The 23,271-nt window shown below is 44.8% G+C and overlaps 1 protein-coding gene across 3 annotated transcripts in view; it reads left to right on the top strand.

Moving 5' to 3' along the window:
* The window catches only part of efr3a (EFR3 homolog A), a 55,483-nt gene that overhangs the window by 5,636 nt on the left and 26,576 nt on the right, over positions 1–23,271 (top strand). For 2 of the 3 annotated variants that reach the window (XM_079285700.1, XM_079285699.1), the window contains exons 3-7: positions 11,567–11,643; positions 13,361–13,488; positions 14,639–14,789; positions 17,979–18,100; positions 20,407–20,556. In XM_079285700.1, coding sequence (XP_079141826.1) covers positions 11,567–11,643; positions 13,361–13,488; positions 14,639–14,789; positions 17,979–18,100; positions 20,407–20,556 — 628 coding nt within the window. The remainder of the gene's footprint in view (positions 1–11,566; positions 11,644–13,360; positions 13,489–14,638; positions 14,790–17,978; positions 18,101–20,406; positions 20,557–23,271) is intronic. The other variant, XM_079285701.1, reaches the window with a different exon arrangement.

The following is a 23,271-nucleotide window of genomic DNA, read 5'->3' as shown; positions in this document are numbered from 1 at the left end:
CTGCCAGGACTTCATCAACATCTGAGTGGATAAACAAACGTGTTGAAGTTGCAACAAATCCAAATCAGATATTTGTAACATTGCCGGTCTCTGCATGAGATCGACTCGTCGTTCAGTCTGAAACCTCTCAGCCAGAAAATAAAATGTGATTTTCTGTCCAGAGAGAAAAGAAATCCCTCTGTCTCCTGACCTATATTGTATATTAACATATTCAGACATTTTGCTGACATTTCACTTCCATCTGCAGACATTAAGCTGACCGTGAGCTTTGATTTATAGGTTTCTGTCTCAGCTGACTGACACTGAAGAAGGTCACAGCAGGAGTTCTCTTACAACAACACCAACAGTTAGGTTCAGTCAACAACACCAACAGTTAGGTTCAGGCAACAACACCAACAGTTAGGTTCAGGCAACAACACCAACAGTTAGGTTCAGGCAACAACACCAACAGTTAGGTTCAGGCAACAACACCAACAGTTAGGTTCAGGCAACAACACCAACAGTTAGGTTCAGGCAACAACACCAACAGTTAGGTTCAGGCAACAACACCAACAGTTAGGTTCAGGCAACAACACCAACAGTTAGGTTCAGGCAACAACACCAACAGTTAGGTTCAGGCAACAACACCAACAGTTAGGTTCAGGCAACAACACCAACAGTTAGGTTCAGACAACAACACCAACAGTTAGGTTCAGACAACAACACCAACAGTTAGGTTCAGGCAACAACACCAACAGTTAGGTTCAGACAACAAAACCAACAGTTAGGTTCAGGCAACAACACCAACAGTTAGGTTCAGACAACAACACCAACAGTTAGGTTCAGACAACAAAACCAACAGTTAGGTTCAGGCAACAACACCAACAGTTAGGTTCAGGCAACAACACCAACAGTTAGGTTCAGGCAACAACACCAACAGTTAGGTTCAGACAACAAAACCAACAGTTAGGTTCAGACAACAACACCAACAGTTCCTGTATTTATTTAACTGCTGACGCGTCTTTGGGGAACTTAGTCTGATTGCTCTGGTGGCTGAATTGTAGAAGTTGTAACGGGAAGCTCTCATTGTAGAAGTCCATTCTTGAATGATAGTTTCATAAAAATATTTAATTCATTCCTTAATGGGTTAACAACATGTCCGTCTCTGTGACTCCGGCTTTCGAGCCGGTATGAATCCATCCCAAAGTATCTGTTATCACACTCTCACATATTCCTGGAATCCACAATAGAATTCAACATACCAGAATAATAAAAATAGCCTCGTTCAGTTATTCAGTGCTATGATCAGAGCGGGGAACCACTAAAAGGATTAGGATTGGATTCTTGGCTCCTCTTCCCGTACTCTGCTCCGGATCACTTTTCCTGCGGTTACCGTAAACTCTGTTCATCACATCCAGCTTGTGAGAAACATTTTTTTTATTGGTGATATTTTCACTCTCCGGGTTCAAAAGTTAAACTTAATGGAGCGAACGCGTACAGACGGAGGAGCCGCGGTGGAAGCCGGGCTTTTAGCCCTTCTCTCTGATGATCGCAGCCGTTCAGCCTGAACGCCCGTTGTGAGCTGACATGGAGTGGAAGGCCTGATGGGTGGGAAATGGAAGAGACGTTTTCTACCGCCATCAGTGAAGCAGCGGGGTCGTCCCTGTTGACTCGTGCTGCACAGATGCAAATAACATGCTTTTGTTTTGAAATGCTGGCAAGACAAACCTGGTACATGGTGACACAGAGACAGAGAGCTATTTGTATTAATCGACAACGACGACGATGCTGCTGCTGGGAGCTGAGCTCTCCTCCTCCCTCTGGGTCTGTCCACGGTGGACCGGTCTCTGCTGGAGGATCTGGGTCTGTCCGCGGTGGACCGGTCTCTGCTGGAGGATCTGGGTCTGTCCACGGTGGACCGGTCTCTGCTGGAGGATCTGGGTCTGTCCGCGGTGGACCGGTCTCTGCTGGAGGATCTGGGTCTGTCCGCGGTGGACCGGTCTCTGCTGGAGGATCTGGGTCTGTCCAAGGTGGACCGGTCCCCCTCCCCCGTTGATAAAAAGGCTTAGACAGGTAATTGTGTCTCAACGCCTCCCCCCTTCCTCTCTCCCCCTGGACGCCCACCAGCTTCTAAGCTCTGAGTCTGATCCTCTTGAAACCGTCTCACTTCAGAAGAACACTGGTGGATAAATAAGAGAGCACATTGTTTGTATAGTCGGACTCTGGGTTTGTTTAGGACCCCGGGTCGGTGATCGATGTCCTCGTCTGGAGGACCAGCCTCCTCTCGCCAACTGACTAACTTCCTCCCCCCTCCATCCATCCCTCCTTTCCTTCTTCCTATCCTGACTCCCTATGCGTCTCTCCTACCTCCCTTTCCTCTCTTCTTCTTCTTGCCGATCTCATTTCTTTTCCCTCCTGCTTTACTCTCATCTTTCCTCCCCCACTTTCCTCTCTACCTCCCACGTTTCGTCTGTCCCCTATTCTCCCTTCCAGCTCTCCATTAATGCCCTAAATTTCATTAATTTTTCCCTTTTCAACCATCCTTTCCTCTTTTTTCCCTTTCCCTCTCTACTTCCATCATCACCTCCTCCTATCCTCCCTTTTCTTCTTTCCTCCTCTTCTTCCTCCGTCCTTCTGCGGTGGATTTCTCCCTCGCGGTGGCTGTAATTCGCTCAGAGATGGATGGACCGGCGCTGCAATCACCCCCCTGCTGTGTTTGATGGATCCCGGTGGTTGGAGTCATTCCTCGGCGTTAGCCCCCCCCCCCCACCCCCTCGGTGGCAGGCTGATGAAATGGAGGGAGCTTCTGTTTTAATGTGTTTCTAAAGGCCCAAATGTCACTGGCTGCTCTCTCAGGGTCTTCACTATGAAGCTTGACTTCAGACCACCACCACCCCCAGGAGCCTCCAGTGCTGCAGACTCTAAACTTGGAGGTCATGGTGGTCATGGTGGTCATTAGAGTAAACTGTGATGTTTGTTGGAGTAACCGTGTTCAGATGATGATGGATTTAAGGGCCTTAATCCTGCTGAAAGCATCCTTTCAAAAAAGAAAATGGAGAAACCGTTATGACCAGGTGCCAACCTCTATTTCTGAAGAGTGAAGTCGATGCTTCAAGTGTTAAAGCTGCATTCTCTCGAGTGACCACCAGGGGGCGACTCCTCTGGTTGTATAGAAGTCTATAGAAAATGACTCTACTTCTCTCTTGATTTATTACCTCAGTAAACATTGTAAACATGAGTTTATGTCTCAATCTCTAGTTTCAAGTCTTCTTCAATACAGCATGATGTTCATTTAGTACATTATGGTCCATTTAGAGTCACACAGACCATAAAGCAGGGGATGCTTTAGGGCGGGGCTACACGCTGATTGACAGGATTTTCTATCCTTTCTTTCTTAGAATTGTCCAGATTTCACATCATCTCAATGAGAATATTCCTTCACCTTGTTGTTCGTCTGTGTATGTTATTGTGCTCTCTGTATGACAGTGGCGTTGAATGAAGACATCGAGGAGAAGGAACAATCCCTTTGTCAGTTTGCTGTGAAGAGATTTTCAGATGTGTGTCGTACCTTTCCCACCTGAGCCTTTCCAGAGAGCTTGAGTTTCTTGTGACGTCTTCCTCCTCCTCCTCTTCCTCCTTCTCCGCCTCGGAAACTTGAACCCTGGGATTTCATCCGACTTGGTTTCCATTTCCTCGCTTTGTCTACCCGGCATGAATATTTAAATGAGGAAATACTGAGCTTCCACCGCCTCCGCAACAAATCCACTATCTACAGTTGGATCATAATTCCACTTGAAACGCACCCATCATGAGGTGCAGAGTGCTTCCCGGTCACTGGTTGGATGTTTACAAGGCGGCGCCACAGGGAAGGTGACTGTGCTCAAGACGTCTGCTATCTGATGCCCTCCCATGCATCTGAAGCCTCTCTACTGTGTGAATAATGGGACGCGTCAATGAATAACCTCTGTGAGGCTCAAAGGGAATCCCACATTATTCACCCCCAGAACTAGAGTCAACTGAATCTAGACAGCATTCACACAATATGTTGACCAGCTCGAGTGTCAAAGAACACCCAAAAAACATCTGCCTTGAAAACAGCGAAAGAGTTTTAGAAGTTGACATCAAATAAAAGCCTCCGAAAGCACCGACCAAAGACACACAAAATGATGATGAGCTCCAGCAGCTTTTCACAGCCATGCTGTTCAAAGCACACCAACACTTTGCACATTTGCAAGTCTCATAAATAAGCAGCCTTTTTCTCTGAACAGATATCTAACGTTTATAGAGGCGTTGATCATGATGAAGAAGCTCTCTGTGTTTGCCAGCCATCACTTTAATAGTGTGGAAGTCAGACTTTATTTCTTTATAACTCCATATTTCTTCATATTTCTGGCTCCTCTGTGCCTCTGACTGTCGCAGTGATCATCTCTGAGATGGATGTGCAAAGTGTTCTTACAGTCCTGTGGGTTTAGTCTGGGTCGGGTGTATCTATAGACTAAACATCATTTACAGTTTCTTGGTGGACTTTCTTTTGCGTCGCAGATAAAACACCTGCTTACTAAAGCGTGTTGGTGGAGCCATACTGATACCCAGCATTGAGCTGAAGTGATTCCTCTATTAATCAATTAGCCCATTCACGATTTATATCAATTAAGTCGTGGAAGAAGCAGAACTGCTGAAAGTGTCTTTTTGCTTGGACCGGTGTCATCTTTAAACCTTTAATGGTCCTCTAGAGGGAACGTAAAGGGATAGTTCGGATGTTTTGAGGGTTTCACGGCGGTCCCTTGATGTCAGACGGGGAACTGAAGAGATGCAGCAGAGATAATGTTCAGTTCAGTTCCCCGGTGGTAAATATTCTAAAGACGGCGTCACTAGAGCTGATCTCTATAACACGACCACAGCAGCACATTGCTTTGCTCCCACCTCATACAAGCTCACTTCTTATTGTCACTCGACATTTTATTTTCAATCTACTTTGTTTTTTTAAACGTTATCGATTTATTCCGTTAAATATGGACCTTGAATATTTGTACGTTATTGAGTTCTCGTACAATTTATGGGCAGGACCGTGACTGTTTTTACTTTGACTTATTGTACAATGTTTACCTCTAATTGTTGCGTCAACGACTTAACGTACGACGTATGGACATAAACTCGTTTTTACGTGATCGACTCAATGTACCGTTTATGGGCATGACCTTATTTTATGACGTTACTGTTTTATCTTTGTAGAGATGACCTCATCCATTTAAACTGTATTGCCCTATTGTAGGATATCTGGACATAACTTCTAATTTTACTTTAATGATTTATCGTAAAATTGACGGACGATATTTTTATTTATTTGAGATATTTTAATATCTTTTCACAACCTAATGTCTGAATATTCTTTAGAAGTTCATTCCTCTTTGAAAGGAAGCACAAGTATTAACTAATCATTATAGCCGTGTAATATAAGCACCTTAAATTGACACGTATATCGTTTTGAACTGTTTCTGGGACAATAAGTTGTCCATCTGAAGTCGTGATGGTGACGGGTCTGGAGTGACGATATGTTCTTGAACCCTCTCACTGCAATGCTTCTCCAGCGTGAAGTCTTCTTTTTGCACATATTCACTTGTGCAGTTGTTCAGGTTTCTCTCTTCCTGCTCACTCGATGAAGGAAACCCGGCTTTGGCGTTGACGGGTCCGGTTCCTGCAGCAGGCCCGACGGTGACGGCTCATTATTTTGTGTCTTTTGAGCTCATTGTTGTGTGAAGTCACAGAGACTTGGGAGGCTTTTCTGGCTGCAGGGTTTTTGTCTCCATCTGTGTGTGTTTCCCTCTGAACACAAGAGGCCGGTAACCCGAGCCGCTGCAGACGGGCCCACATCGGGCCCGGCGGCTTCTCGTCTTCTCCGTCAGAATGAAGCGTGATCCCGGCCGGTGACGGACACGCCGCTCGAGCTGATGTCCCATTGGCCGAACTCATTGCCCGTCGGATAGGTGACGTCTCCTGTGGCAGGAAGAATCCGTAGAGAGGTGAAGCTGGAATGTCGTCGTCGGTGAGGTGAATTGGAAGCTTAAACTCTTTGAATGATGCAAACGTCGGCCCGACTCGGAACCTGTTTTGTCGTTTTGCTGTGAAATCCACGGTTTAGACTGAAGTGGACGCGTCTCCCGGTCATGCCGTTGGGTTGTGTCCCCCTGAGACGGGGCGTCCTGAGGAGGTACAGGCCGGTTCCTCTGGCCCAGGCCGACGGAGCCTTCAGCTACAGCCGGGCCTCAAACAGGAGAGGCCTGCTGAGCTCTGGTAGGTCGGACTAACCCAGAACCAGAACCCTCAATCGGATCACAGCTTTACTAATGTGCAGGTTTCTCTCTTGTGTAGCACCGTTGGAGCAGGGAGGGAATTTAACATGCTTTACATGTAAACGATGTGTATTAAAACATTTTAAATGAAAGGAAGGCGCTGAGCTATATTTGAAATGCATATTTTGTGCTACATCAAGGCAGTAATATAGTTTTCAGTTCTATTATGTGTCCACAATTATTGCTGTTATTGTAGAAATCCTCTCACTTTATAACCTCAGCACGTTTGGTTGCGCCAAAAATTGTAATAATAAATTGACACGTGTTTTGCCTTTTACTTATTTATTCATTCACGTCATAATTTAGACTTAAAGTGGCAAACACAGAGACTTCTCATTGAAACCTCTTTCAGGTCTTCATTCAGCGCTGGAGGAGGAAACACGGTGGTGATTGAGCAATAAGGCCGACTGATCAAAGTATTGCAATATTTATACATTCACTGGAGGTCTGATGCTGTCTTACAGTCTTGCTCCATTGTGTACACACGCATATAGGTGACGTTAGGACGAAGCCCAAGACTATAATATCAATTCCAAATCAATCTCTGAGATCTTAAGAATTCACACGTTAAAATGTTTGCGTCAACAGTTCACACGTATGTTCACGTCTTTAGGCTGCTGTGTTGAACAGGAAGTCGTGTTTTGTTAAAGAACAGGTTAATATTCAACACACATCAAAGTGTTGCTTTGATATTTGTCCTGAAACTTGTTCTCGTGGAGAGAAGGAAGTTTTAGTAAAAACTTGGCGTTGAATGTCTCGTCAGATTTGTAATGTTGTGCTTGAACGATGTACGACAATAAGAGGTTTGGTTTCTGTTGTTAAATACAGCATGTTTGTTGTTGTGTTGTTAAATACAACACAACATGTTTATTGTTGTGTTGTTAAATACAACGCAGCATGTTTGTTGTTGTGTTGTTAAATACAACACAACATGTTTATTGTTGTGTTGTTAAATACAACATGTTGTGTTGTTAAATACAACATGTTGTGTTGTTAAATACAACACAACATGTTTATTGTTGTGTTGTTAAATACAACGCAGCATGTTTGTTGTTGTGTTGTTAAATACAACACAACATGTTTATTGTTGTGTTGTTAAATACAACATGTTGTGTTGTTAAATACAACATGTTGTGTTGTTAAATACAACACAACATGTTTATTGTTGTGTTGTTAAATACAACATGTTGTGTTGTTAAATACAACACAACATGTTTATTGTTGTGTTGTTAAATACAACATGTTGTGTTGTTCAATACAACGCAGCATGTTCGTTGTTGTGTTGTGTTCTGATGGAAACAACCCTGATCAAGTGTCTAGTTTCTAACATTGTTGTTGCTCGTTGGGCCGTTTGATCGTTGTTGACCATAAAGAAGTGATTCACTTTGTAACATTGTTCGATCATTTATTTAAGATGATTACAGAGATTACTCTCCTTTTACAGTTGAACATGAACGAGATTTTTGATGGTTATTTTACACCAAACAACAAGCTGATCTTCTTCTTCTGCTTCAGGGTGTGTGTTGGTTTTTTTCCACTCTGCCTGTGTGTTCAGTGTGTTTCTGTGGCCGTCCGAGTCTCCTCTGTGGGAATCGATGAAGAATTAAAGATTATCTTAGTACTCTGCTCAGGTGCTCCATGATGAACAAATCTTTACCCAGCATGCAACTCTGATGCATGCACGTGTTAACAAGCGGTTTCAGAGCCACTGCGGACTACAAACGTTGAACTATAGATTTTAAACATTCGGTCTTATCGTCTGAACAAACGCGTTCCGGGTCTGTGCCGCTCCTGTCGTGATCGTATTTCTAACGGCGTCTCGGTACGCGTGACGGCGGCCGGTTGTGTGAGCGTTTTACATTCTAGTCATTCCTCTCTGCCCCTGTGTTTGTGTTCGCAGCGGGATGATGGATCCGATGCTCCGTAATGGCCTCTCCTCAGCCGGCTGAGTTAGTTTCGCCGAGGTGTAATTCATCAGTCCGTGTGACCACCGCAATCTCTCCATCTGAAGTCTCTCTCTGCAGCGCCATTATGCAGCCTCTCTCTGCAGGTCTATAGGCGGACGCTCACATTGATGCATCGCCTCCATTACAGTATTGAAGCCACGGCGCTCTGAGACTCAATGGGTTTAATGTAATTTGGAGCTGCTGTCATTCATTTACTCTTTCTCTGCACAAACAAGTTGGCCGCGGGAATGACCGCGGTCAGGAGACACGTCTGGTCCGTGTCAGACGGATGATGGAGCGCCAGAAGTCAAAACAGCTCAAAGCAACGTCTTCGGATTACTTTGTTTTATCAAACCAACGGTAAAAAATCCACATATAGAATTTGCAAATATATAAAAACAGGCGGCAACCTCTGGTTCTGCTAAATGAAGCTAAAGCTTCAAGTGTTAAAGCTGCATTCTCTCTAATGTCCACCAGGGGGCGACTCCTCTGGTTGTATAGAAGTCTATAGAAAATGACTCTACTTCTCTCTTGATTTATTACCTCAGTAAACATTGTAAACATGAGTTTATGGTCTCAATCTCTAGTTTCAAGTCTTCTTCAATACAGCATGATGTTCATTTAGTACATTATGGTCCATTTAGAGTCACACAGACCATAAAGCAGGGGATGCTTTAGGGCGGGGCTACACGCTGATTGACAGGTCTCTACCAGAGACGTATACGGCGTCTCTACGTCACTCCTCAGATCTAATATGGTCACTTCCTGTTGCACAAAAGCAAGATGGCGACGACCTAAAAAGCCAAACTCGAGGCTTTAAAACCAATGAGTGACGTCACGGCGACTACGTCTACCTGTTATATACAGAATATGGTTTTAATACTCTCACACAGAACTCTAGACGGTTCTCATGGTGGCAGCTCCTCCACCAGGAATACACTTGCGTGTTTGTGATTGTGGCTGGATGACTTTGAGCCTGGCTGTTCTTTGTTAGTGGACATAAAGAGCTGAACGATTGTCACCGAACCCGGTTTCAGTTCCTTCACGTCACTGACTCTGTGTCGGTGTTGTTATCATGTAAAGCGACACCATATTGTCCGACTGCATCGCCGCTCATATTTCACTCACTTCCTGTTCACTTTCCCTCATCTGATCAGCCACATGGCTTCATACGGACTCTCTGGACCGACTCCGGAACACTTTGACCCGTGAAACCCAGAACCACCATCATTACATGAAACATTAGTCTCCATCCATGTGGAAGAGCTCTTGAGGATTTTCCAGCGGTCGGTTGTAATCATGTGATCGTTTCCATCACACGTCGCTGTGAGAGAACGCTGGAGATCTGAAACTGTTTTAGAATAAATGAATGAAACGGACTCTGGAGGGTTGATCGGTGTTGATCGGTGTTGATCGGTGTTGATCGGGGTTGATCGGTGTTGATCGGTGTTGATCGGTGTTGATCGGTGTTGATCGGTGTTGATCGGGGTTGATCGGTGTTGATCGGTGTTGATCGGTGTTGATCGGGGTTGATCGGTGTTGATCGGTGTTGATCGGTGTTGATCGGTGTAGATCGGTGTTGATCGGTGTTGCCTCTTTCAGACTGTAACTCTGTTATATACACCATTTATTTACATGGATCTAGTTGTTGAGAGAGAAACGAGAGCAGTTCATTCGATGATTTATATATGACCTGAAAATATATGAATACATGGATAAAGTGCACCCGATATACGATTTTTATTGATTTTTATTAAAAATGAATTAGGCTTACAAAAGATAGAAATAAATAAAACAAACTTTTTTTTTACACTTAACAAATAAAATGAACGTCTATTTTTACTGTGCATAACCTGTGGCATGTTACAATGCCCCCATACGGTAACTAGTCTCATGTGATGTATTAATATGGTCTGTGCTGCAGTTTGTTCTATGATAAATCTGTAATCTATCAAATCAGCCACTAACTGCTAGTCATCTTCTTTTTTAACGCTGTTAAGTCGCTTGAATGATGATGCAGTTTTAGAAAGGCAACCTTGAAGTTAACCACTTCCTGTAATTCATCTTTAGCTTTATTTTATTGCCGCACATTGAAACCACCCAGAAGAAGAAGAAGGTCCACAGACTTCTTCACACTCGGAGCTGAGTTCCATGAAACCTGTCTGGCCCCCCCGCCCCTCCGTACCCGAATGCGGCGGCTAATTGCAGGATCCATGGTGGCGACAGGCCGTTGATACGAGGCGTAATGAAGCTGATTCATCTCCAGACCCCCTCCAGGTGGGGCGCTGCCTTAGGACTGTTCCCCGGGAAATGAACTCTGGAGGTCTTAACGTTTTAATGGCGTTGGAGGTCTCTACAGAGCACCCAGGGTACCTTACACCTTATGTGAGCTATCTGAGCAGGGGCTCCTGGGAAATGAAGTCCCTAACGTTAGGTTTTATGAGTCTGAGGAGGGAAAGGATCTGAGCATTTTTTACTGGTTTACTGGCGCTCTCAAAGAATTCTGCTCCAAGCGAGAAGTTACATATGTAACCCTGGTTCTATGAATTATTCCTCTGTCTGCGGTGGTCAGGAAGAAATGCAACTCTCCCCACAGCTGCGATTTCATTATTTATATTCTTTAAACGTCGTTAAAGTTAAATTTGTACTTTTTGTGAACTTGTATCTCGTGGTCGTTGAGTACACAAAGATCCGAACATGTTCTCACAGAACTACCGAACAAAGAAGGACCGTTTCAACGAACACTTTAAGATGACTTGATGGTATTGAACACACCACGGCCAGACTCTCCTCAGGGGAGTCTGCGGGTTCCTGATGTTCGACCGGTCGGCTGCTCTGTAATCGTTCCCGCTGCGACTCTTAACTTATTCGCCTCACGCCGGCCGAGCCTCCGCGGTGATGCCTCATCACTTCCTATTGACTCGCAGGCGGCTGCTGCTCAATGCTAATTGATGCCGGTCAATAGGAGACTCCCTCTGAATCCACAGTGAGTCTGGATTTGTCTCGGAGCTCGACGTGAGTCAGAGGAGGAGAAGACAATTAAATCATTCATCAGATGAAAGTGGTGATGTTGAGTTCGGGAGGTAAATAAAAGTAAAAGTTAAAAAGGTCCTTATTTGTTGATGATTTCACTATCAAGCTTCCAGAGCGGTCTGTGAGTAAAGACGACACCTTGAAGGTCTCTGTCTTTATGCATGTCTGCTTGAGTCAGACCTGATGGTGGTCTATGACAGAAAGTCAGGAGGTCGTGTGTTCGTATCCTAACGGTCGTATCTCTGTGGTCTGTTGCAGGAGTGTGTGGCTGCTGTGGGCCCCTGAGGCCGAGGTACAAACGCCTGGTGGACAACATCTTCCCCGAGGACCCCAAAGTAAGTCACTGCATCCTCAATTAACCTAAAGCCACACGGATGTAATCTCAGGTTTCTGAGACTAATAGTCACTGATCTTTTATTTTTCTTCTTTATTAGCACTAGCATGTGTTCGATGACCGTCGGGAAGATGAAAGTCTCAGGACAGTGACGGTCGTCACAGCTTCTGGCTGTGATGAACTCGGTGTTGACAGAAATAATTGGACGAGCGCAGAGAAAAGCTTCAGTGTTCATCCGACGTGACGTAGCTTAGACGAGTAATTTAATCCGTTTGATTCCTCGACCCCTGTTAATTAATACCCTAAACGTGTTCACGGTTTGTTCTCGTTTACCCCCCCCCCCGATATCTTCTCAAGGGGTTTTTAGCGTAAGCAAACTGGTGCAGTGGGAAATGGAAATGCTCCAATGGTCGAGACCTTGTCAATTTAATTATCACTTGCCGAGAGCCTGAGGAGCTGAAAGCACTCGGTGGACTGACGCTCTCCAATAACTCCCTCCTCTTTATGCATGACACCTGCTGGTGATGCATTTATATATGCCGAGTCCTGAACACATTTACAAAGAGGCAATTCATCCACAGAGAACTTTGTTTTATCATTCTGAGAGAAACAGTAGAATCTTTATCGAGGACGATGGAAAAGGGCCAAAATGAAGAATCCGTGTCCATCCTCGTACCCGTAGTGCTGTTAGTCGTCTACAGAGGTTTGAGAGATCTGCTGCAGAGATGTTCAACACAATGGGACGACTGGTCACTCGGCTTGTGCTGCATTACCGCCACAGTAGGGACGGGTATCACTAGGATGTTATCGGTACTCTTATTGGCTCTTTTTGATTATTTTGTGAGAGAAAAACATTTCTTTATTATTCTCGTCTATCAACACATAATGTTCCTCGAGCATCAATACAAGAACTTCCAAAATCCTTAAAATACATCCAGCTCAACACTCGGCTCAGAAGTCTCCTCAGTGATGCAGCTCGCACCACAACAGTCCACCGTGATGAGCAGCACAGGGTTAGAGCACAGATGTGTTGTTTGGGGTGAACTGTCCCTCTGACAGTTCTTCTGAGCAGCTGTTGTGACGTTAAAGTGGAACTCAAACACACTCACAGGACTTCTAACATCACTGCTAGCTTGAAGAGCTCGAGTGACATGAAGAAGGAATACAATGAACTCTACTGGAGGTTACAGAGGATTACTTGACTTGTACTCTCGAGCGCAGTGACTCTTTAAGGTGCCTTGACTTTGTAACTGAGATGTTTATTTCATGTGTTGAGTTGGTCTTGGAGTCTTGATCTTTATATTTAGGCTTCAGACTTAGATTTGACTTTGTCTGGAACAAAACAACGAGAATAGAGAAGATAAGAATAAGATCCAGAGTGATGGTTGGTGCCTAAACCTGACGCGACAGCAACAACTTTTCAGTAGCATTCAATATTTGTCCAGTTAAAGACAAACCAACAACGTTCTGACTTCCTGTCTGTGGCTCTCAGCTCCAATCCCATTGGTTCCTACTGAAGAAGTCAATCTTTAGAAACACAGATGTATAGTTTCATGTTTAATAACAAGTCACTGTAGTTTTTAATCAAACCAACAGGAGGAAATGGAGCATTTGTTTTGGGGACTACTTTCAGCGGCGGATTAATCCACATTTGGTGCTCTAGTTGGACTCCTACAGCAGCATGAACCCGGACCACCTTCTGTGTGTTGTTCCTTCAGGGTGGCCTCAGTAAGTCGGACATGGAGAAGCTGACCTTCTACGCCGTGTCGGCTCCAGAGAAGCTGGACCGGATCGGAGCGTACCTCGCCGAGAGGCTGAGCAGAGACGTGCTGCGACACCGCTACGGGTGAGTCACTCGCTGCACAGTCTACAAAACGTCCAGCGACACGTTACACGGATATGGAATATGGTCTTTTCAAAAGACCTCTTCACGGGAAACTAATATAATATTATTGCTCCTCACTTATTTGTGGCGTTATAAGACAGAATGTGACACTTTCACCTGTAAAAAGAAGAGTTCAGAGACATTTACCAACAGAAAGCGTCACTAAACTCATCAGAATGATCAGAGTGGATTCTGTGAAATGATCACACTTATTCGTTTACATCTCCGTGAACCTCTCGGCGCCTTCTGCTGCTGGAAAGAGATTCAAATGATCGTGAGAGAACAAAAACTCTGCCTCGTGTGTTTCTGAAGAGAAGACCGGATCAATACGCTGATGATTACGTCACCAGCCGACAGGGAGGAGAACAAACGCATCCCTCCGTCTTCCATCTATGATATCATACATAGAAATATGATGGTCTCCGGTCGCCCACGTGTCGTTAAAGACCGCACTGGGCTCGTCCTGAATGATCGGGATGCTCGGTATGGGTGTCGGTGTCGGCAGTGAAGATCAACATGTTGCATGTGGCGTGAGAGGAGAAGGCTGCTGGGAAGTGCAGCGCTCTGTTCTCAGGCTCTGTTCTCAGCTGTGAGCTGCTGCTTGTGTTCAGTTACTGTGATCAACTGCTGCAGCAGAAGACCTCAGACGTTCTCCCTCTCCTCGAGTCAACGTTAAACCTTTTAACCTGTGATGCATATTCATGTGATGTTGTTATCATATAGATATTTATCAGATGTTACTGTTTATGGTCTTACCATGTAAAGTGCCTTGAGTAGCTTTTTAAGTGCTCTTCAAAATCAATGTGTTATTATTACTATTTTTGTCATTTTTTTTGTTTTTAACTCCTAACCTGCTGAGTGTAAATCACTGACGGCTGACTGATACAGAAGAAGATTTTAAATGTAATATCAGAAAGGAAAATCTGAATAATATTCTTATTCCTCCACTTCCTCCTCCTCTTCCTCCTCTTCCTCCTCTTCCTCTTCCTCCTTCCTCTTTCTCCTCCTTCCTCTTCCTCTTCCTCCTCCTCTTCCTCCTCCTCTTCCTCCTCCTCCTCCTCTTCCTCCTCCTCCTCCTCCTCCTCCTCCTCCTCCTCCTCCTCCTCCTCAGTAACGTGGTGATAGCCATGGAGGCTCTGGACCAGCTGCTGATGGCCTGTCACTCTCAGAGCATCAAGCCCTTCGTGGAGAGCTTCCTGCAGATGGTGGCCAAGCTGCTGGAGTCCAAAGAACCAGACCTGCAGGTCCTCGGGACCAACTCGGTGAGAATCGAGACCTTCAGAAACATTAATGCACAACAAAACAGCTTCTACTGTGTAGGAGCTCAGGTTTATTGTGAAATACATGAGAAAGTACCCCCGGCTCTCTCATATAACACACATAATATACATATAAATAAGAGAAAACAACGAGACAACAAGGAGTTCTACAATGATAAAATATGATTAAATACATAAATCAATTAAAATGTATGAATATAAAATAAATAAAATTAATGAAATGAATGACATGAATTACATGAAATACATGAAATCAATAAAATCAATAAAATCCATTAAAATACATGAAAATAAATAAAAGAACATTCCAAACTTCAGTTTTCTAGCTGATGATGAGTATGGCTCCAGATATGGTGCCATGAGGAGGAGGAGGAGGGTGAAGAGGAAGTAACAGAAGTAGTTTCATGTTCTCCATCAGGATGGTGAAGAAGATAAACGTTGACATCCAGGAAGATCCTCAACAAACGTTCACATTTCAACGGCTTCACCAGCAGCAGTCATTTGACCTGATGGAGTTTATTATGGTCCGACATGAAGCTAAGAATACAAATCGTTTCCTGGAGCCGGAACCTTTAATCAGTTGGTAAAATATAACACGTCACAACGTACACATGCAGGAGGACAAGAGGAAATGTAAGCGTTGAGAAGGAAGCATGAGGAGATGAGCCAGTGAGATATTTATATTCTAACAGATTGTGTTTCATCAGCTGATAAGTGATTTGTTTTTCTTCATGGACCGAGTTGATTTAACATGTTAAGTGTCTCTATACTCTGCTGGAACCCTGGAGTCTGAACTTCTTTCACGTCATTCTCAACGCTCCTGACATTATTATGGTCTTTATGTTTTCTTCTGTTTATCACAGAGTCTTGTTGTGGAGAAACGTCCAAATGTGAGCTTATGCGCTACATAACAGCCTCTTCTCCTTGAATTTACATCCTTATTGTTATTATTTTAATCAAAAAGCAGTTTCTGTGTTTGTGCAGGTTGTTTATGAAACCAGAATTACCATAAAGCAGTAAAACTCGTCACTGTGCTGCCGCCCAGAGGTTGATGTCGGTGGTTAAATACCTCATTTAACTCTTACTTTGGCGGTGTCTCTTTACCACATCCTGTCACAGACTAACTGTTATTAGCTCGCTTTAAGCCGCAGCGAACATCAGCCCGTCTCCTCCTCCAAGAAGCCAGAGGGTTCATTCTGAGCCTCGTGGGTTCTTTATGTGGCGTTTAGAGTCTGAGGAGGAGAGAGGCTGCAGGGACAGGGAGGGGAGAAAAAGATTTTGGTCTCAATGTAAAGTACTCTGTGAATGGCCAGACGGTGTGTGTGTGTGTGTGTGTGTGTGGGGGGGGGGGGGGGGGGGGGGGGGGGGCGGGCTGACAGCCATTTTCTGTTTCCACATTTATCTGCAAGTTAACTTCATCAGGAGGACTTGGCAGACTAGAATTGTGTCTCCTCCCGTCTCTGTAGCAGAGACTCATCAGTCCTCCACTGAGTCACAAACACAGGACTTTATTTCTAGCTCACAAACATTTCATTCGTCTCTTCAATCTTCTTCCATTTTACTCTTTTTTTACTCTGTTTTTGGTTCCCTGCTCAGATTCTTTTGGAGAAGTTCTTTGACAGCTTTAGTGTCTTTAACTCCTTAAAGTCCTGCTCCTCTATGAAACAGAGCCATGATGACTGGAAGTAGAGAACTGGAACACGTCTTTAGTGCAGAATAACAGTTATTATCACAGAAATCATTACAAAGAAAGGAGAATTTCTTTGTAATGTGTTTTACAAAAATTGGAATACAATGTAATCTATGTCCAACATTGATTCAAGTGTCCACATAGTGTTACAATGTTGGAAATAAAGGCTTTATGTGCTATAAATATATTGAATGAGTTTGTATCACCCTCTCATTCGCTCACAGAGCATCCTAGCTGCTCTGTGAGCGCCGGTGAGGCGTGAAGCCCGTTGCTCTCTGATCAGTCGTGCACACGCGTGATGAAACCTCTGCTCAGACGTAACTACCAGCCTCTTAAAGCACTCGCCCTCTCTTCAGTCGTCTCTTCACTCGTCTCTTCGGTCGTCTCTTCGGTCGTCTCTTCACTCGTCTCTTCGGTCGTCTCTTCGGTCGTCTCTTCGGTCGTCTCCTCAGTCGTCTCCTCAGTCGTCTCCTCAGTCGTCTCCTCAGTCGTCTCCTCAAGTGAAATGCATTCAGAAATGTGTAAATGCTGAATGATCCAGATCCAGAAACACAGTCGCACACTCGGAGCCACGATGCAACGCTTGGACACGGCAGTGTTCTTCAGGGTTAAAGACGCTATAATACAACCCCTCCCAAATAAATACCGTCTCATTTATTGCCTTTGTTTTGTTTCAGTACAGCTGAGGCTGATGGAATGCCAAAAATATTAAACAAATTATGATTTTGACCTGATGGTGGCGCTAGATGCGAGTGATTACATTTCATAATTACAATTGCATTACATTTGGTACAACTATTTGTTAATTGTAACAAGTCATCCAGTGGATGTTGAGATGTTTCCTTCTGGACCAAAGTGATGGAACGGCGGCTGTGATCTCCATAAAGAGCCGTCACGGCGGAAGTAAAGGTGGATATATAATCTCTGCTCTGTGTCCTCTGCTGCAGTAACTCAGCAACACCTTTGGTAATGTGGAAGAGAAGCCGCTCTCCTGTTCTGCCAGCGTTCCTCGTTCCATCTGAGTCAGAAAGGTCAGGTACAGAATGGGAGGAAAGTACAGAATGGGAGGAAAGTACAGGTGGAACGGCTGCGTTTTGGCGCCGTTGCCTAAAACGTTACGGAGGCAATTTGTTGCAGTGGACAATGAGAGGGGAGCTCAGCTGACTGTGGAGAGGAGGAGGAGGAGGAGGAGAGGACACTCTACTCTCGTTAGGAGGGAGGAAATTATAGGCTGGACAGAACAATAGGGGGGGGGGCTCTCTCATGGTTCTCATCATTATCGCCGTCGCTTCCCGTTCATCCCTTGCAACAATGTGACGTTATTTTAACTGTGCTCTTGGTGGCCTTGAGTTCTGGTTCTCTCCATTGTTGAGGTGAAGAGTCACTGAGTTGTGATCTGATGTCAGCGATGGATCGAGGACAGAACTGATGATCGGCCCGAAGACAAGAGGCACTAACTGATGTCTTCCTCCTCTCTCTAGTTTGTGAAGTTTGCCAACATTGAGGAGGACACGCCGTCTTACCACCGCCGCTACGACTTCTTTGTGTCCCAGTTCAGCGCCATGTGCCACTCCACCCACGAAGACCCCGAGACCAGAACCAGGTAAGACGCCAGGGACGCCTCTCACAGAGACACGTGTCTTCACACAGTTATTCGGCACTGAGACTGTTATTCCTAACAGTTATAAAGGAACATTGCGTAGGATTCATGGAGATCTATTGGCATTATAATAGAAAGTAATCGTTGTGTTTTCGTTCGCTTCATATCTACATAGGGAGCGGGTCCTCCTCACGTAGTCCGCCATGTTGCATCGCTATGTTTCTACAGTTTCCCAGAACAAGCAAACCAAACCGAGTCCAGAGAGAGACTTCAGTGTTTTTAAGTCAAGTCTCTACGACGTTGGTTGTAGTTGGCGACCTCACCGCTAGATCTTACACACTGCTCCTTTGAGGGTGCATGCTCCTCTGGATATATTTCTGCTCCTTTGAGGATGCATGCTCCTCTGGATATATTTCTGCTCGTCTTTGTTCATATTGGAGGTATTTCATCATCTTGGGATCCCTCAGGGTTCCATTGTGGGCCCCCTCTTCCTTCACATGATCACGTGTTTTTATTGCAGCGTAGTCAACGTTTAAATATATGTCACAATATAAAGGTGACCTCACTGGTTTAATATCTTCAGAACTTTAAATGTACATAATAAAAACTGATGTTTTAATATTTAGACCTCCACCATCTATAGGTGTTGTAGCTCAGGCTCCAACATTTTCTAACTTAGAATTCTATTTATGAGACTTTCTGCCCTCGTCTAAGTTAAAGGAAGTTGTTTCTTGGACTAATATCATCCTGACCTGACTACCAAAGTCTTTATATTTATCTTACTTTTGTCCAGTTGAGCGTTCCAGCTGGACCTTAAGCTAAGATTGAGACCCTGATACCTCCTCTCACTGAATCCAGTCTATTCATAATGAATCTGTGTTGAACTTGGTTCGTATGCCAGAAGAAAACACAACTTATCCTTGATCGAGGTTTGAGTCTCACCACTTTAATTCCACTCATTAAAAAAATCCCCGCAATGGAAAAGAAGATGGCTCATTTATTACTGATTAGATCCAGAGAGTGGCTGCATCGTTCGTCACAAACAAGTGTCGATTCTTTCATTATCTTCGTTTTAAAAGAAAAGAATAAGCTTAATATTGTCCCTGAAGTGAAGCGGCCCACGACAACATGATGAAGAGTTTAATCTCAGTCTTCACCTCGCGGAGCGGTCCTTCACATTCATGTGAGAAACATCTGATCGATCGTTGATGGTGCAGAGAGTTTCTCTGATCAGCTCTCCTCATGGGGCGGAGCTGAGATTATTATTATTATTATTATTGTTATGAAGACGTTTTAACGTCCACTGTCAGAAACAGCCTCTTCTTCGAATGGATCATATCCACATTGATATCTTATTGTTCGGATCTTTCCACTGTTGATGAAATGATGTGAGAACTTGAAGTGATTCAGGTTATTTTGAGAGTTATTCTATATTAACTTGTGCTCCGCCCACATCAATCTTAACAAACAGAACTAACAGAGAAGGTGTCCATCAGCGATCATCTTTATTTAAATTGGACTGTTTTTGCAATGTGGCTCATTTACAAAGAAAGGACCAATTATGAGCAAAACGTCTTCATATTACTTCATTTAAATACGTTTAAATATCACAGGAGCACCACGACGCTGTGACCTGCCAGCGCATTTAAACGGGCACTTTCACCCTTTCTTTTTGTCGTCCCTCTGAAACGCAGCGCTCTGACATGCGTGTGCGAGAGAGATCCCGTGGGGGATGCTGGGAATATTTCTGCCTCTGCTTGCCGCTATGCCGTGCTGGTGACAGAATGACTTCTCACTTGTTTCGTCATTGACTCCGGCAGCATCTCGCTGGAGGCGGGAGGAGTTCCTCTGGTGGTCAAACACAGACTAAATCACTGGATGAGGTTTGGTGATCAAGCTTTACTCTATAAAGGACTGAGCAGCTGTACCTGCACCAACATGGCACCATTAAACTCTCCTTTATAGAGTGAAGCTTGATCACCAAACCTCATCCAGTGATTTAGTCTGTGTTTACGTATTAGCAGCATGGCTGAAAGACCGATGGTGGCGGTCAGTAGTTTGGTCCATCTGTTGGTCCAACAACTGGTCCAGAGAGAAATATCTGGACAGTGTTTGGATGTTTGGACATTAAATTAGGTGCAGACATCAAAGGCCACCAGAGGATGAAACCTAATGACTCTACACTACCAGCTGAACACCTGCACCAGTTGACCGTGGAGATTCACGCTAACACAGCCTGCTAAATGCTAACGCTATGACCTCGGAGCTGTCTCGTGATGACTGACGGCGCCCCCGTGTGTCCGTGTCAGGATCCGCGTGGCCGGGATCAAAGGGCTGCAGGGCGTCGTGAGGAAGACGGTGAACGATGAGCTGCAGGCCATCATCTGGGAGCCCCAGCACATGGACAAGCTGATCCCCTCCATGCTGTTCAACATGCAGGACAGCGAAGACCTGGACAGGTACTGCACACTTCTCTCTTCTCTCCTCTCCTCTCTCGCCTCTCTTCTCTCCTCCTCTCCTCTCTCCTCTCTCCTCTCTCTCTCCTCTCTGCCTCCTCTCTTCTCTCCTCTCCTCTCTCGCCTCTCTCTCCTCTCTCTCCTCTCCCCATGGCCTTCTCTCCTCTCTCTCTCTCCTCTCTCTCTTCTCTTCTCTCCTCTCTTCTCTCCTCTCTCCTCTCGCTCCTCTCTTCTCTCCCCGTCTCTCTCCCCGTCTCATTCCGGTGGTTTCCATGTGAACAGAAATCTATTTTTGGACTCCGTGTTTCTTTCTTTCTTGTTCCCTCCTTGTGTGTTTTTTTTCTCCTGCTACCTTCACAAACCTCCTCTTCATCACAAGTGGAGTCAGGAAGGAGGTTGTGATGTGATGTCATGACGACTGAACATGTTAGAGTGGGAGGATCAGCTCTGCATGTTGAACTGTCACTCGTCACGCTATCTGTCGTAACGTCGCTCACACGTTCTTCTTCTTTAAGCAGCTTCATTCTTCATCATGAGACAATATTTTGACATAATTCTTCCGTCAACAGAAGCAGCTGTTTGCACATGTTCTCTTTCTCAGCAACAGTTCTGATTCAAGATATTGTTTACAGCTTTAAACTAAAATCTTTGGATTTTGCTTCTCAGTCAAAACTTGTGATGAGAAGTTTAAGCATTTAAAAGAAAAGAAAAAGTTTATTCTAAATCATGTTATTAATAATAACTTAAAGGTCCTAAAACATTTGTATTAGCATGTATGTCCGTTGTAAGTGCGGGTGGATCATTTTGGATCCATTAGATTTGTAAAGGTCAGTGTTTCAAAAGCCAAATACATCTTTGTTTACATCTTGCGATCGGTTGTGTTGTTACTTTCACTGCGTTTCTTTGCACTTTACCGCCAACAACACGTTGATCATCAGGACCAGACGCGGTCACTCAGTCGCTCGCTGTAGAAGGCCTGTTGGTGTTGGTGGTGCAGGAGAAACGCCCCAAACAGGTCCTCAAGTCCTGCACCGGGTCCCTGTAGTGCTCCAGAGGAGTTGAGTCTGACGGGTACTACAGACATACATAGTGGTGTATGTAGCGCTACAGAACACGGGTCCTTCTGCAGGACCGGGCCCAGAACGTAGTCCACCAAGTGTGTCCCTCAGAAGAACTCAGATATGTGGTCAGTTTATCCAAATATACGTTGGACCGGACGGTCGGGTACAAAAAGAACACGTCCACAGTGTTTTTGTGAAGACTCTCACTGTCAGTAGGCTGGACACAGATCCACTCTTTAACTATTATGAGGTTATTGTGTATTAAAAAACAGAAAGGACTAAAGAAGCATTCATTTGGTGATACGAGCTACGAGCTTTAAGTTGAACGTCTTCCTCGTGGCTCGTCGGTCATGAATCTCGTCTGGAAGTTTACGGTTGGAGATCGTTTCATCACATCACCATCGACCAATCCCGTGTGTGCGGTACAGTGTGCACAGCAGTAGATGTCTGGCCCTTTGTTGGGATTTACCAGCGATCAACGACCTCATGAGGATCACGACCGGCTCACTGAATTGTTTCGTTGTTATGGGATACTGAGGCTTGACAGAAACGACATTGTGAATATTAATATCTGACTTCAACTTCCAATCTGGCCAGTGGCGGATGTTTGTATGATCAGATAGCTTGGTGTGACGTCTGTGCTGTAGTCCCTGTTCATGGACGTCCTCAGTCATCACTTTATGACTGGAGTTCGCTTTGTTTGTCTTTTGAGACCATTCGTGTGAAATGAGGACGTTTGTTGCTGAATTTAAGTCTTTTACAACCGCAACACATTTGCTCGCGTGCCTCTGGTGCTCTGTGACTGTTGGTAGTGAAGGTGCCAATCAGAAGAGGCTCGCGTACACTTACTGCACGGTGATCACGCCGCATACACGCACGTTGTCGTGTCGCCCCGGTTCACACGTCTGCAATCACGGACGGTAGAACTCTGTGCAATCACGCAGAGCCAGAAGCAAAACACACCAACGTCAGCGTTCTCTCCGGCCGTCCGCCGCCGCCGCCTCTTCACAAGGAACTCGGCCCAAACGACTGATGAACGTCTGCGTAGAGAAGAGACCACGACGTTTAGCTGGCGATGTTTCAGGAACACGACTGGTAGAAGGATTGACGGGGAAACGTAGTGCAGAGATGTGAAGTCACACAGAGGATGCATCTGGTAGAGAACACACGCTTTGTGTTTACTCTAACGATGCACTCCAGCACATCTTACAGACCGGAGAGCACAATGTATTCATCAGTAACTTGAGAGTAATTGACTAGTAATTAAATGAATTACTTCAAGCTGTATTGATTGTTGTTGGCTTTCATAGGTGTTTTAACGATGAACATTTATTGTGAACATGCCCAATATTTAACGAAGTGTTTGCATTCCCTAATGTTTGGTGCAGGAGGAGGAACGTGGGTTTCTGTTGGATGGAAACACTGACACGTGATATGATGTAAATTACACTTTGCTGTTTCATTAAAATAAATGAACTAGGAGGAAAAATAGAGCAAAGAGAGTTTTTGTAAATGATTTCTGGAGACTGGTCCCCGACACGCTGCGCAGCTCTTCATCTCTGTGAATAGAAGCATCCTGTGGATGGCAGGTGGTCATTAGTTCAGATGATGCTGCCCTCCCTCCTCACAGCTCAGCAGCATCCTGTCAAACAAAGAG

Source organism: Melanostigma gelatinosum (assembly GCF_949748355.1).
Source record: "Melanostigma gelatinosum genome assembly, chromosome: 15".
NCBI lineage: Eukaryota > Metazoa > Chordata > Actinopteri > Perciformes > Zoarcidae > Melanostigma > Melanostigma gelatinosum.
The sequence above is the reverse complement of the archived record's forward strand: the minus strand, read 5'-3'. Positions and strand labels throughout refer to the sequence as shown.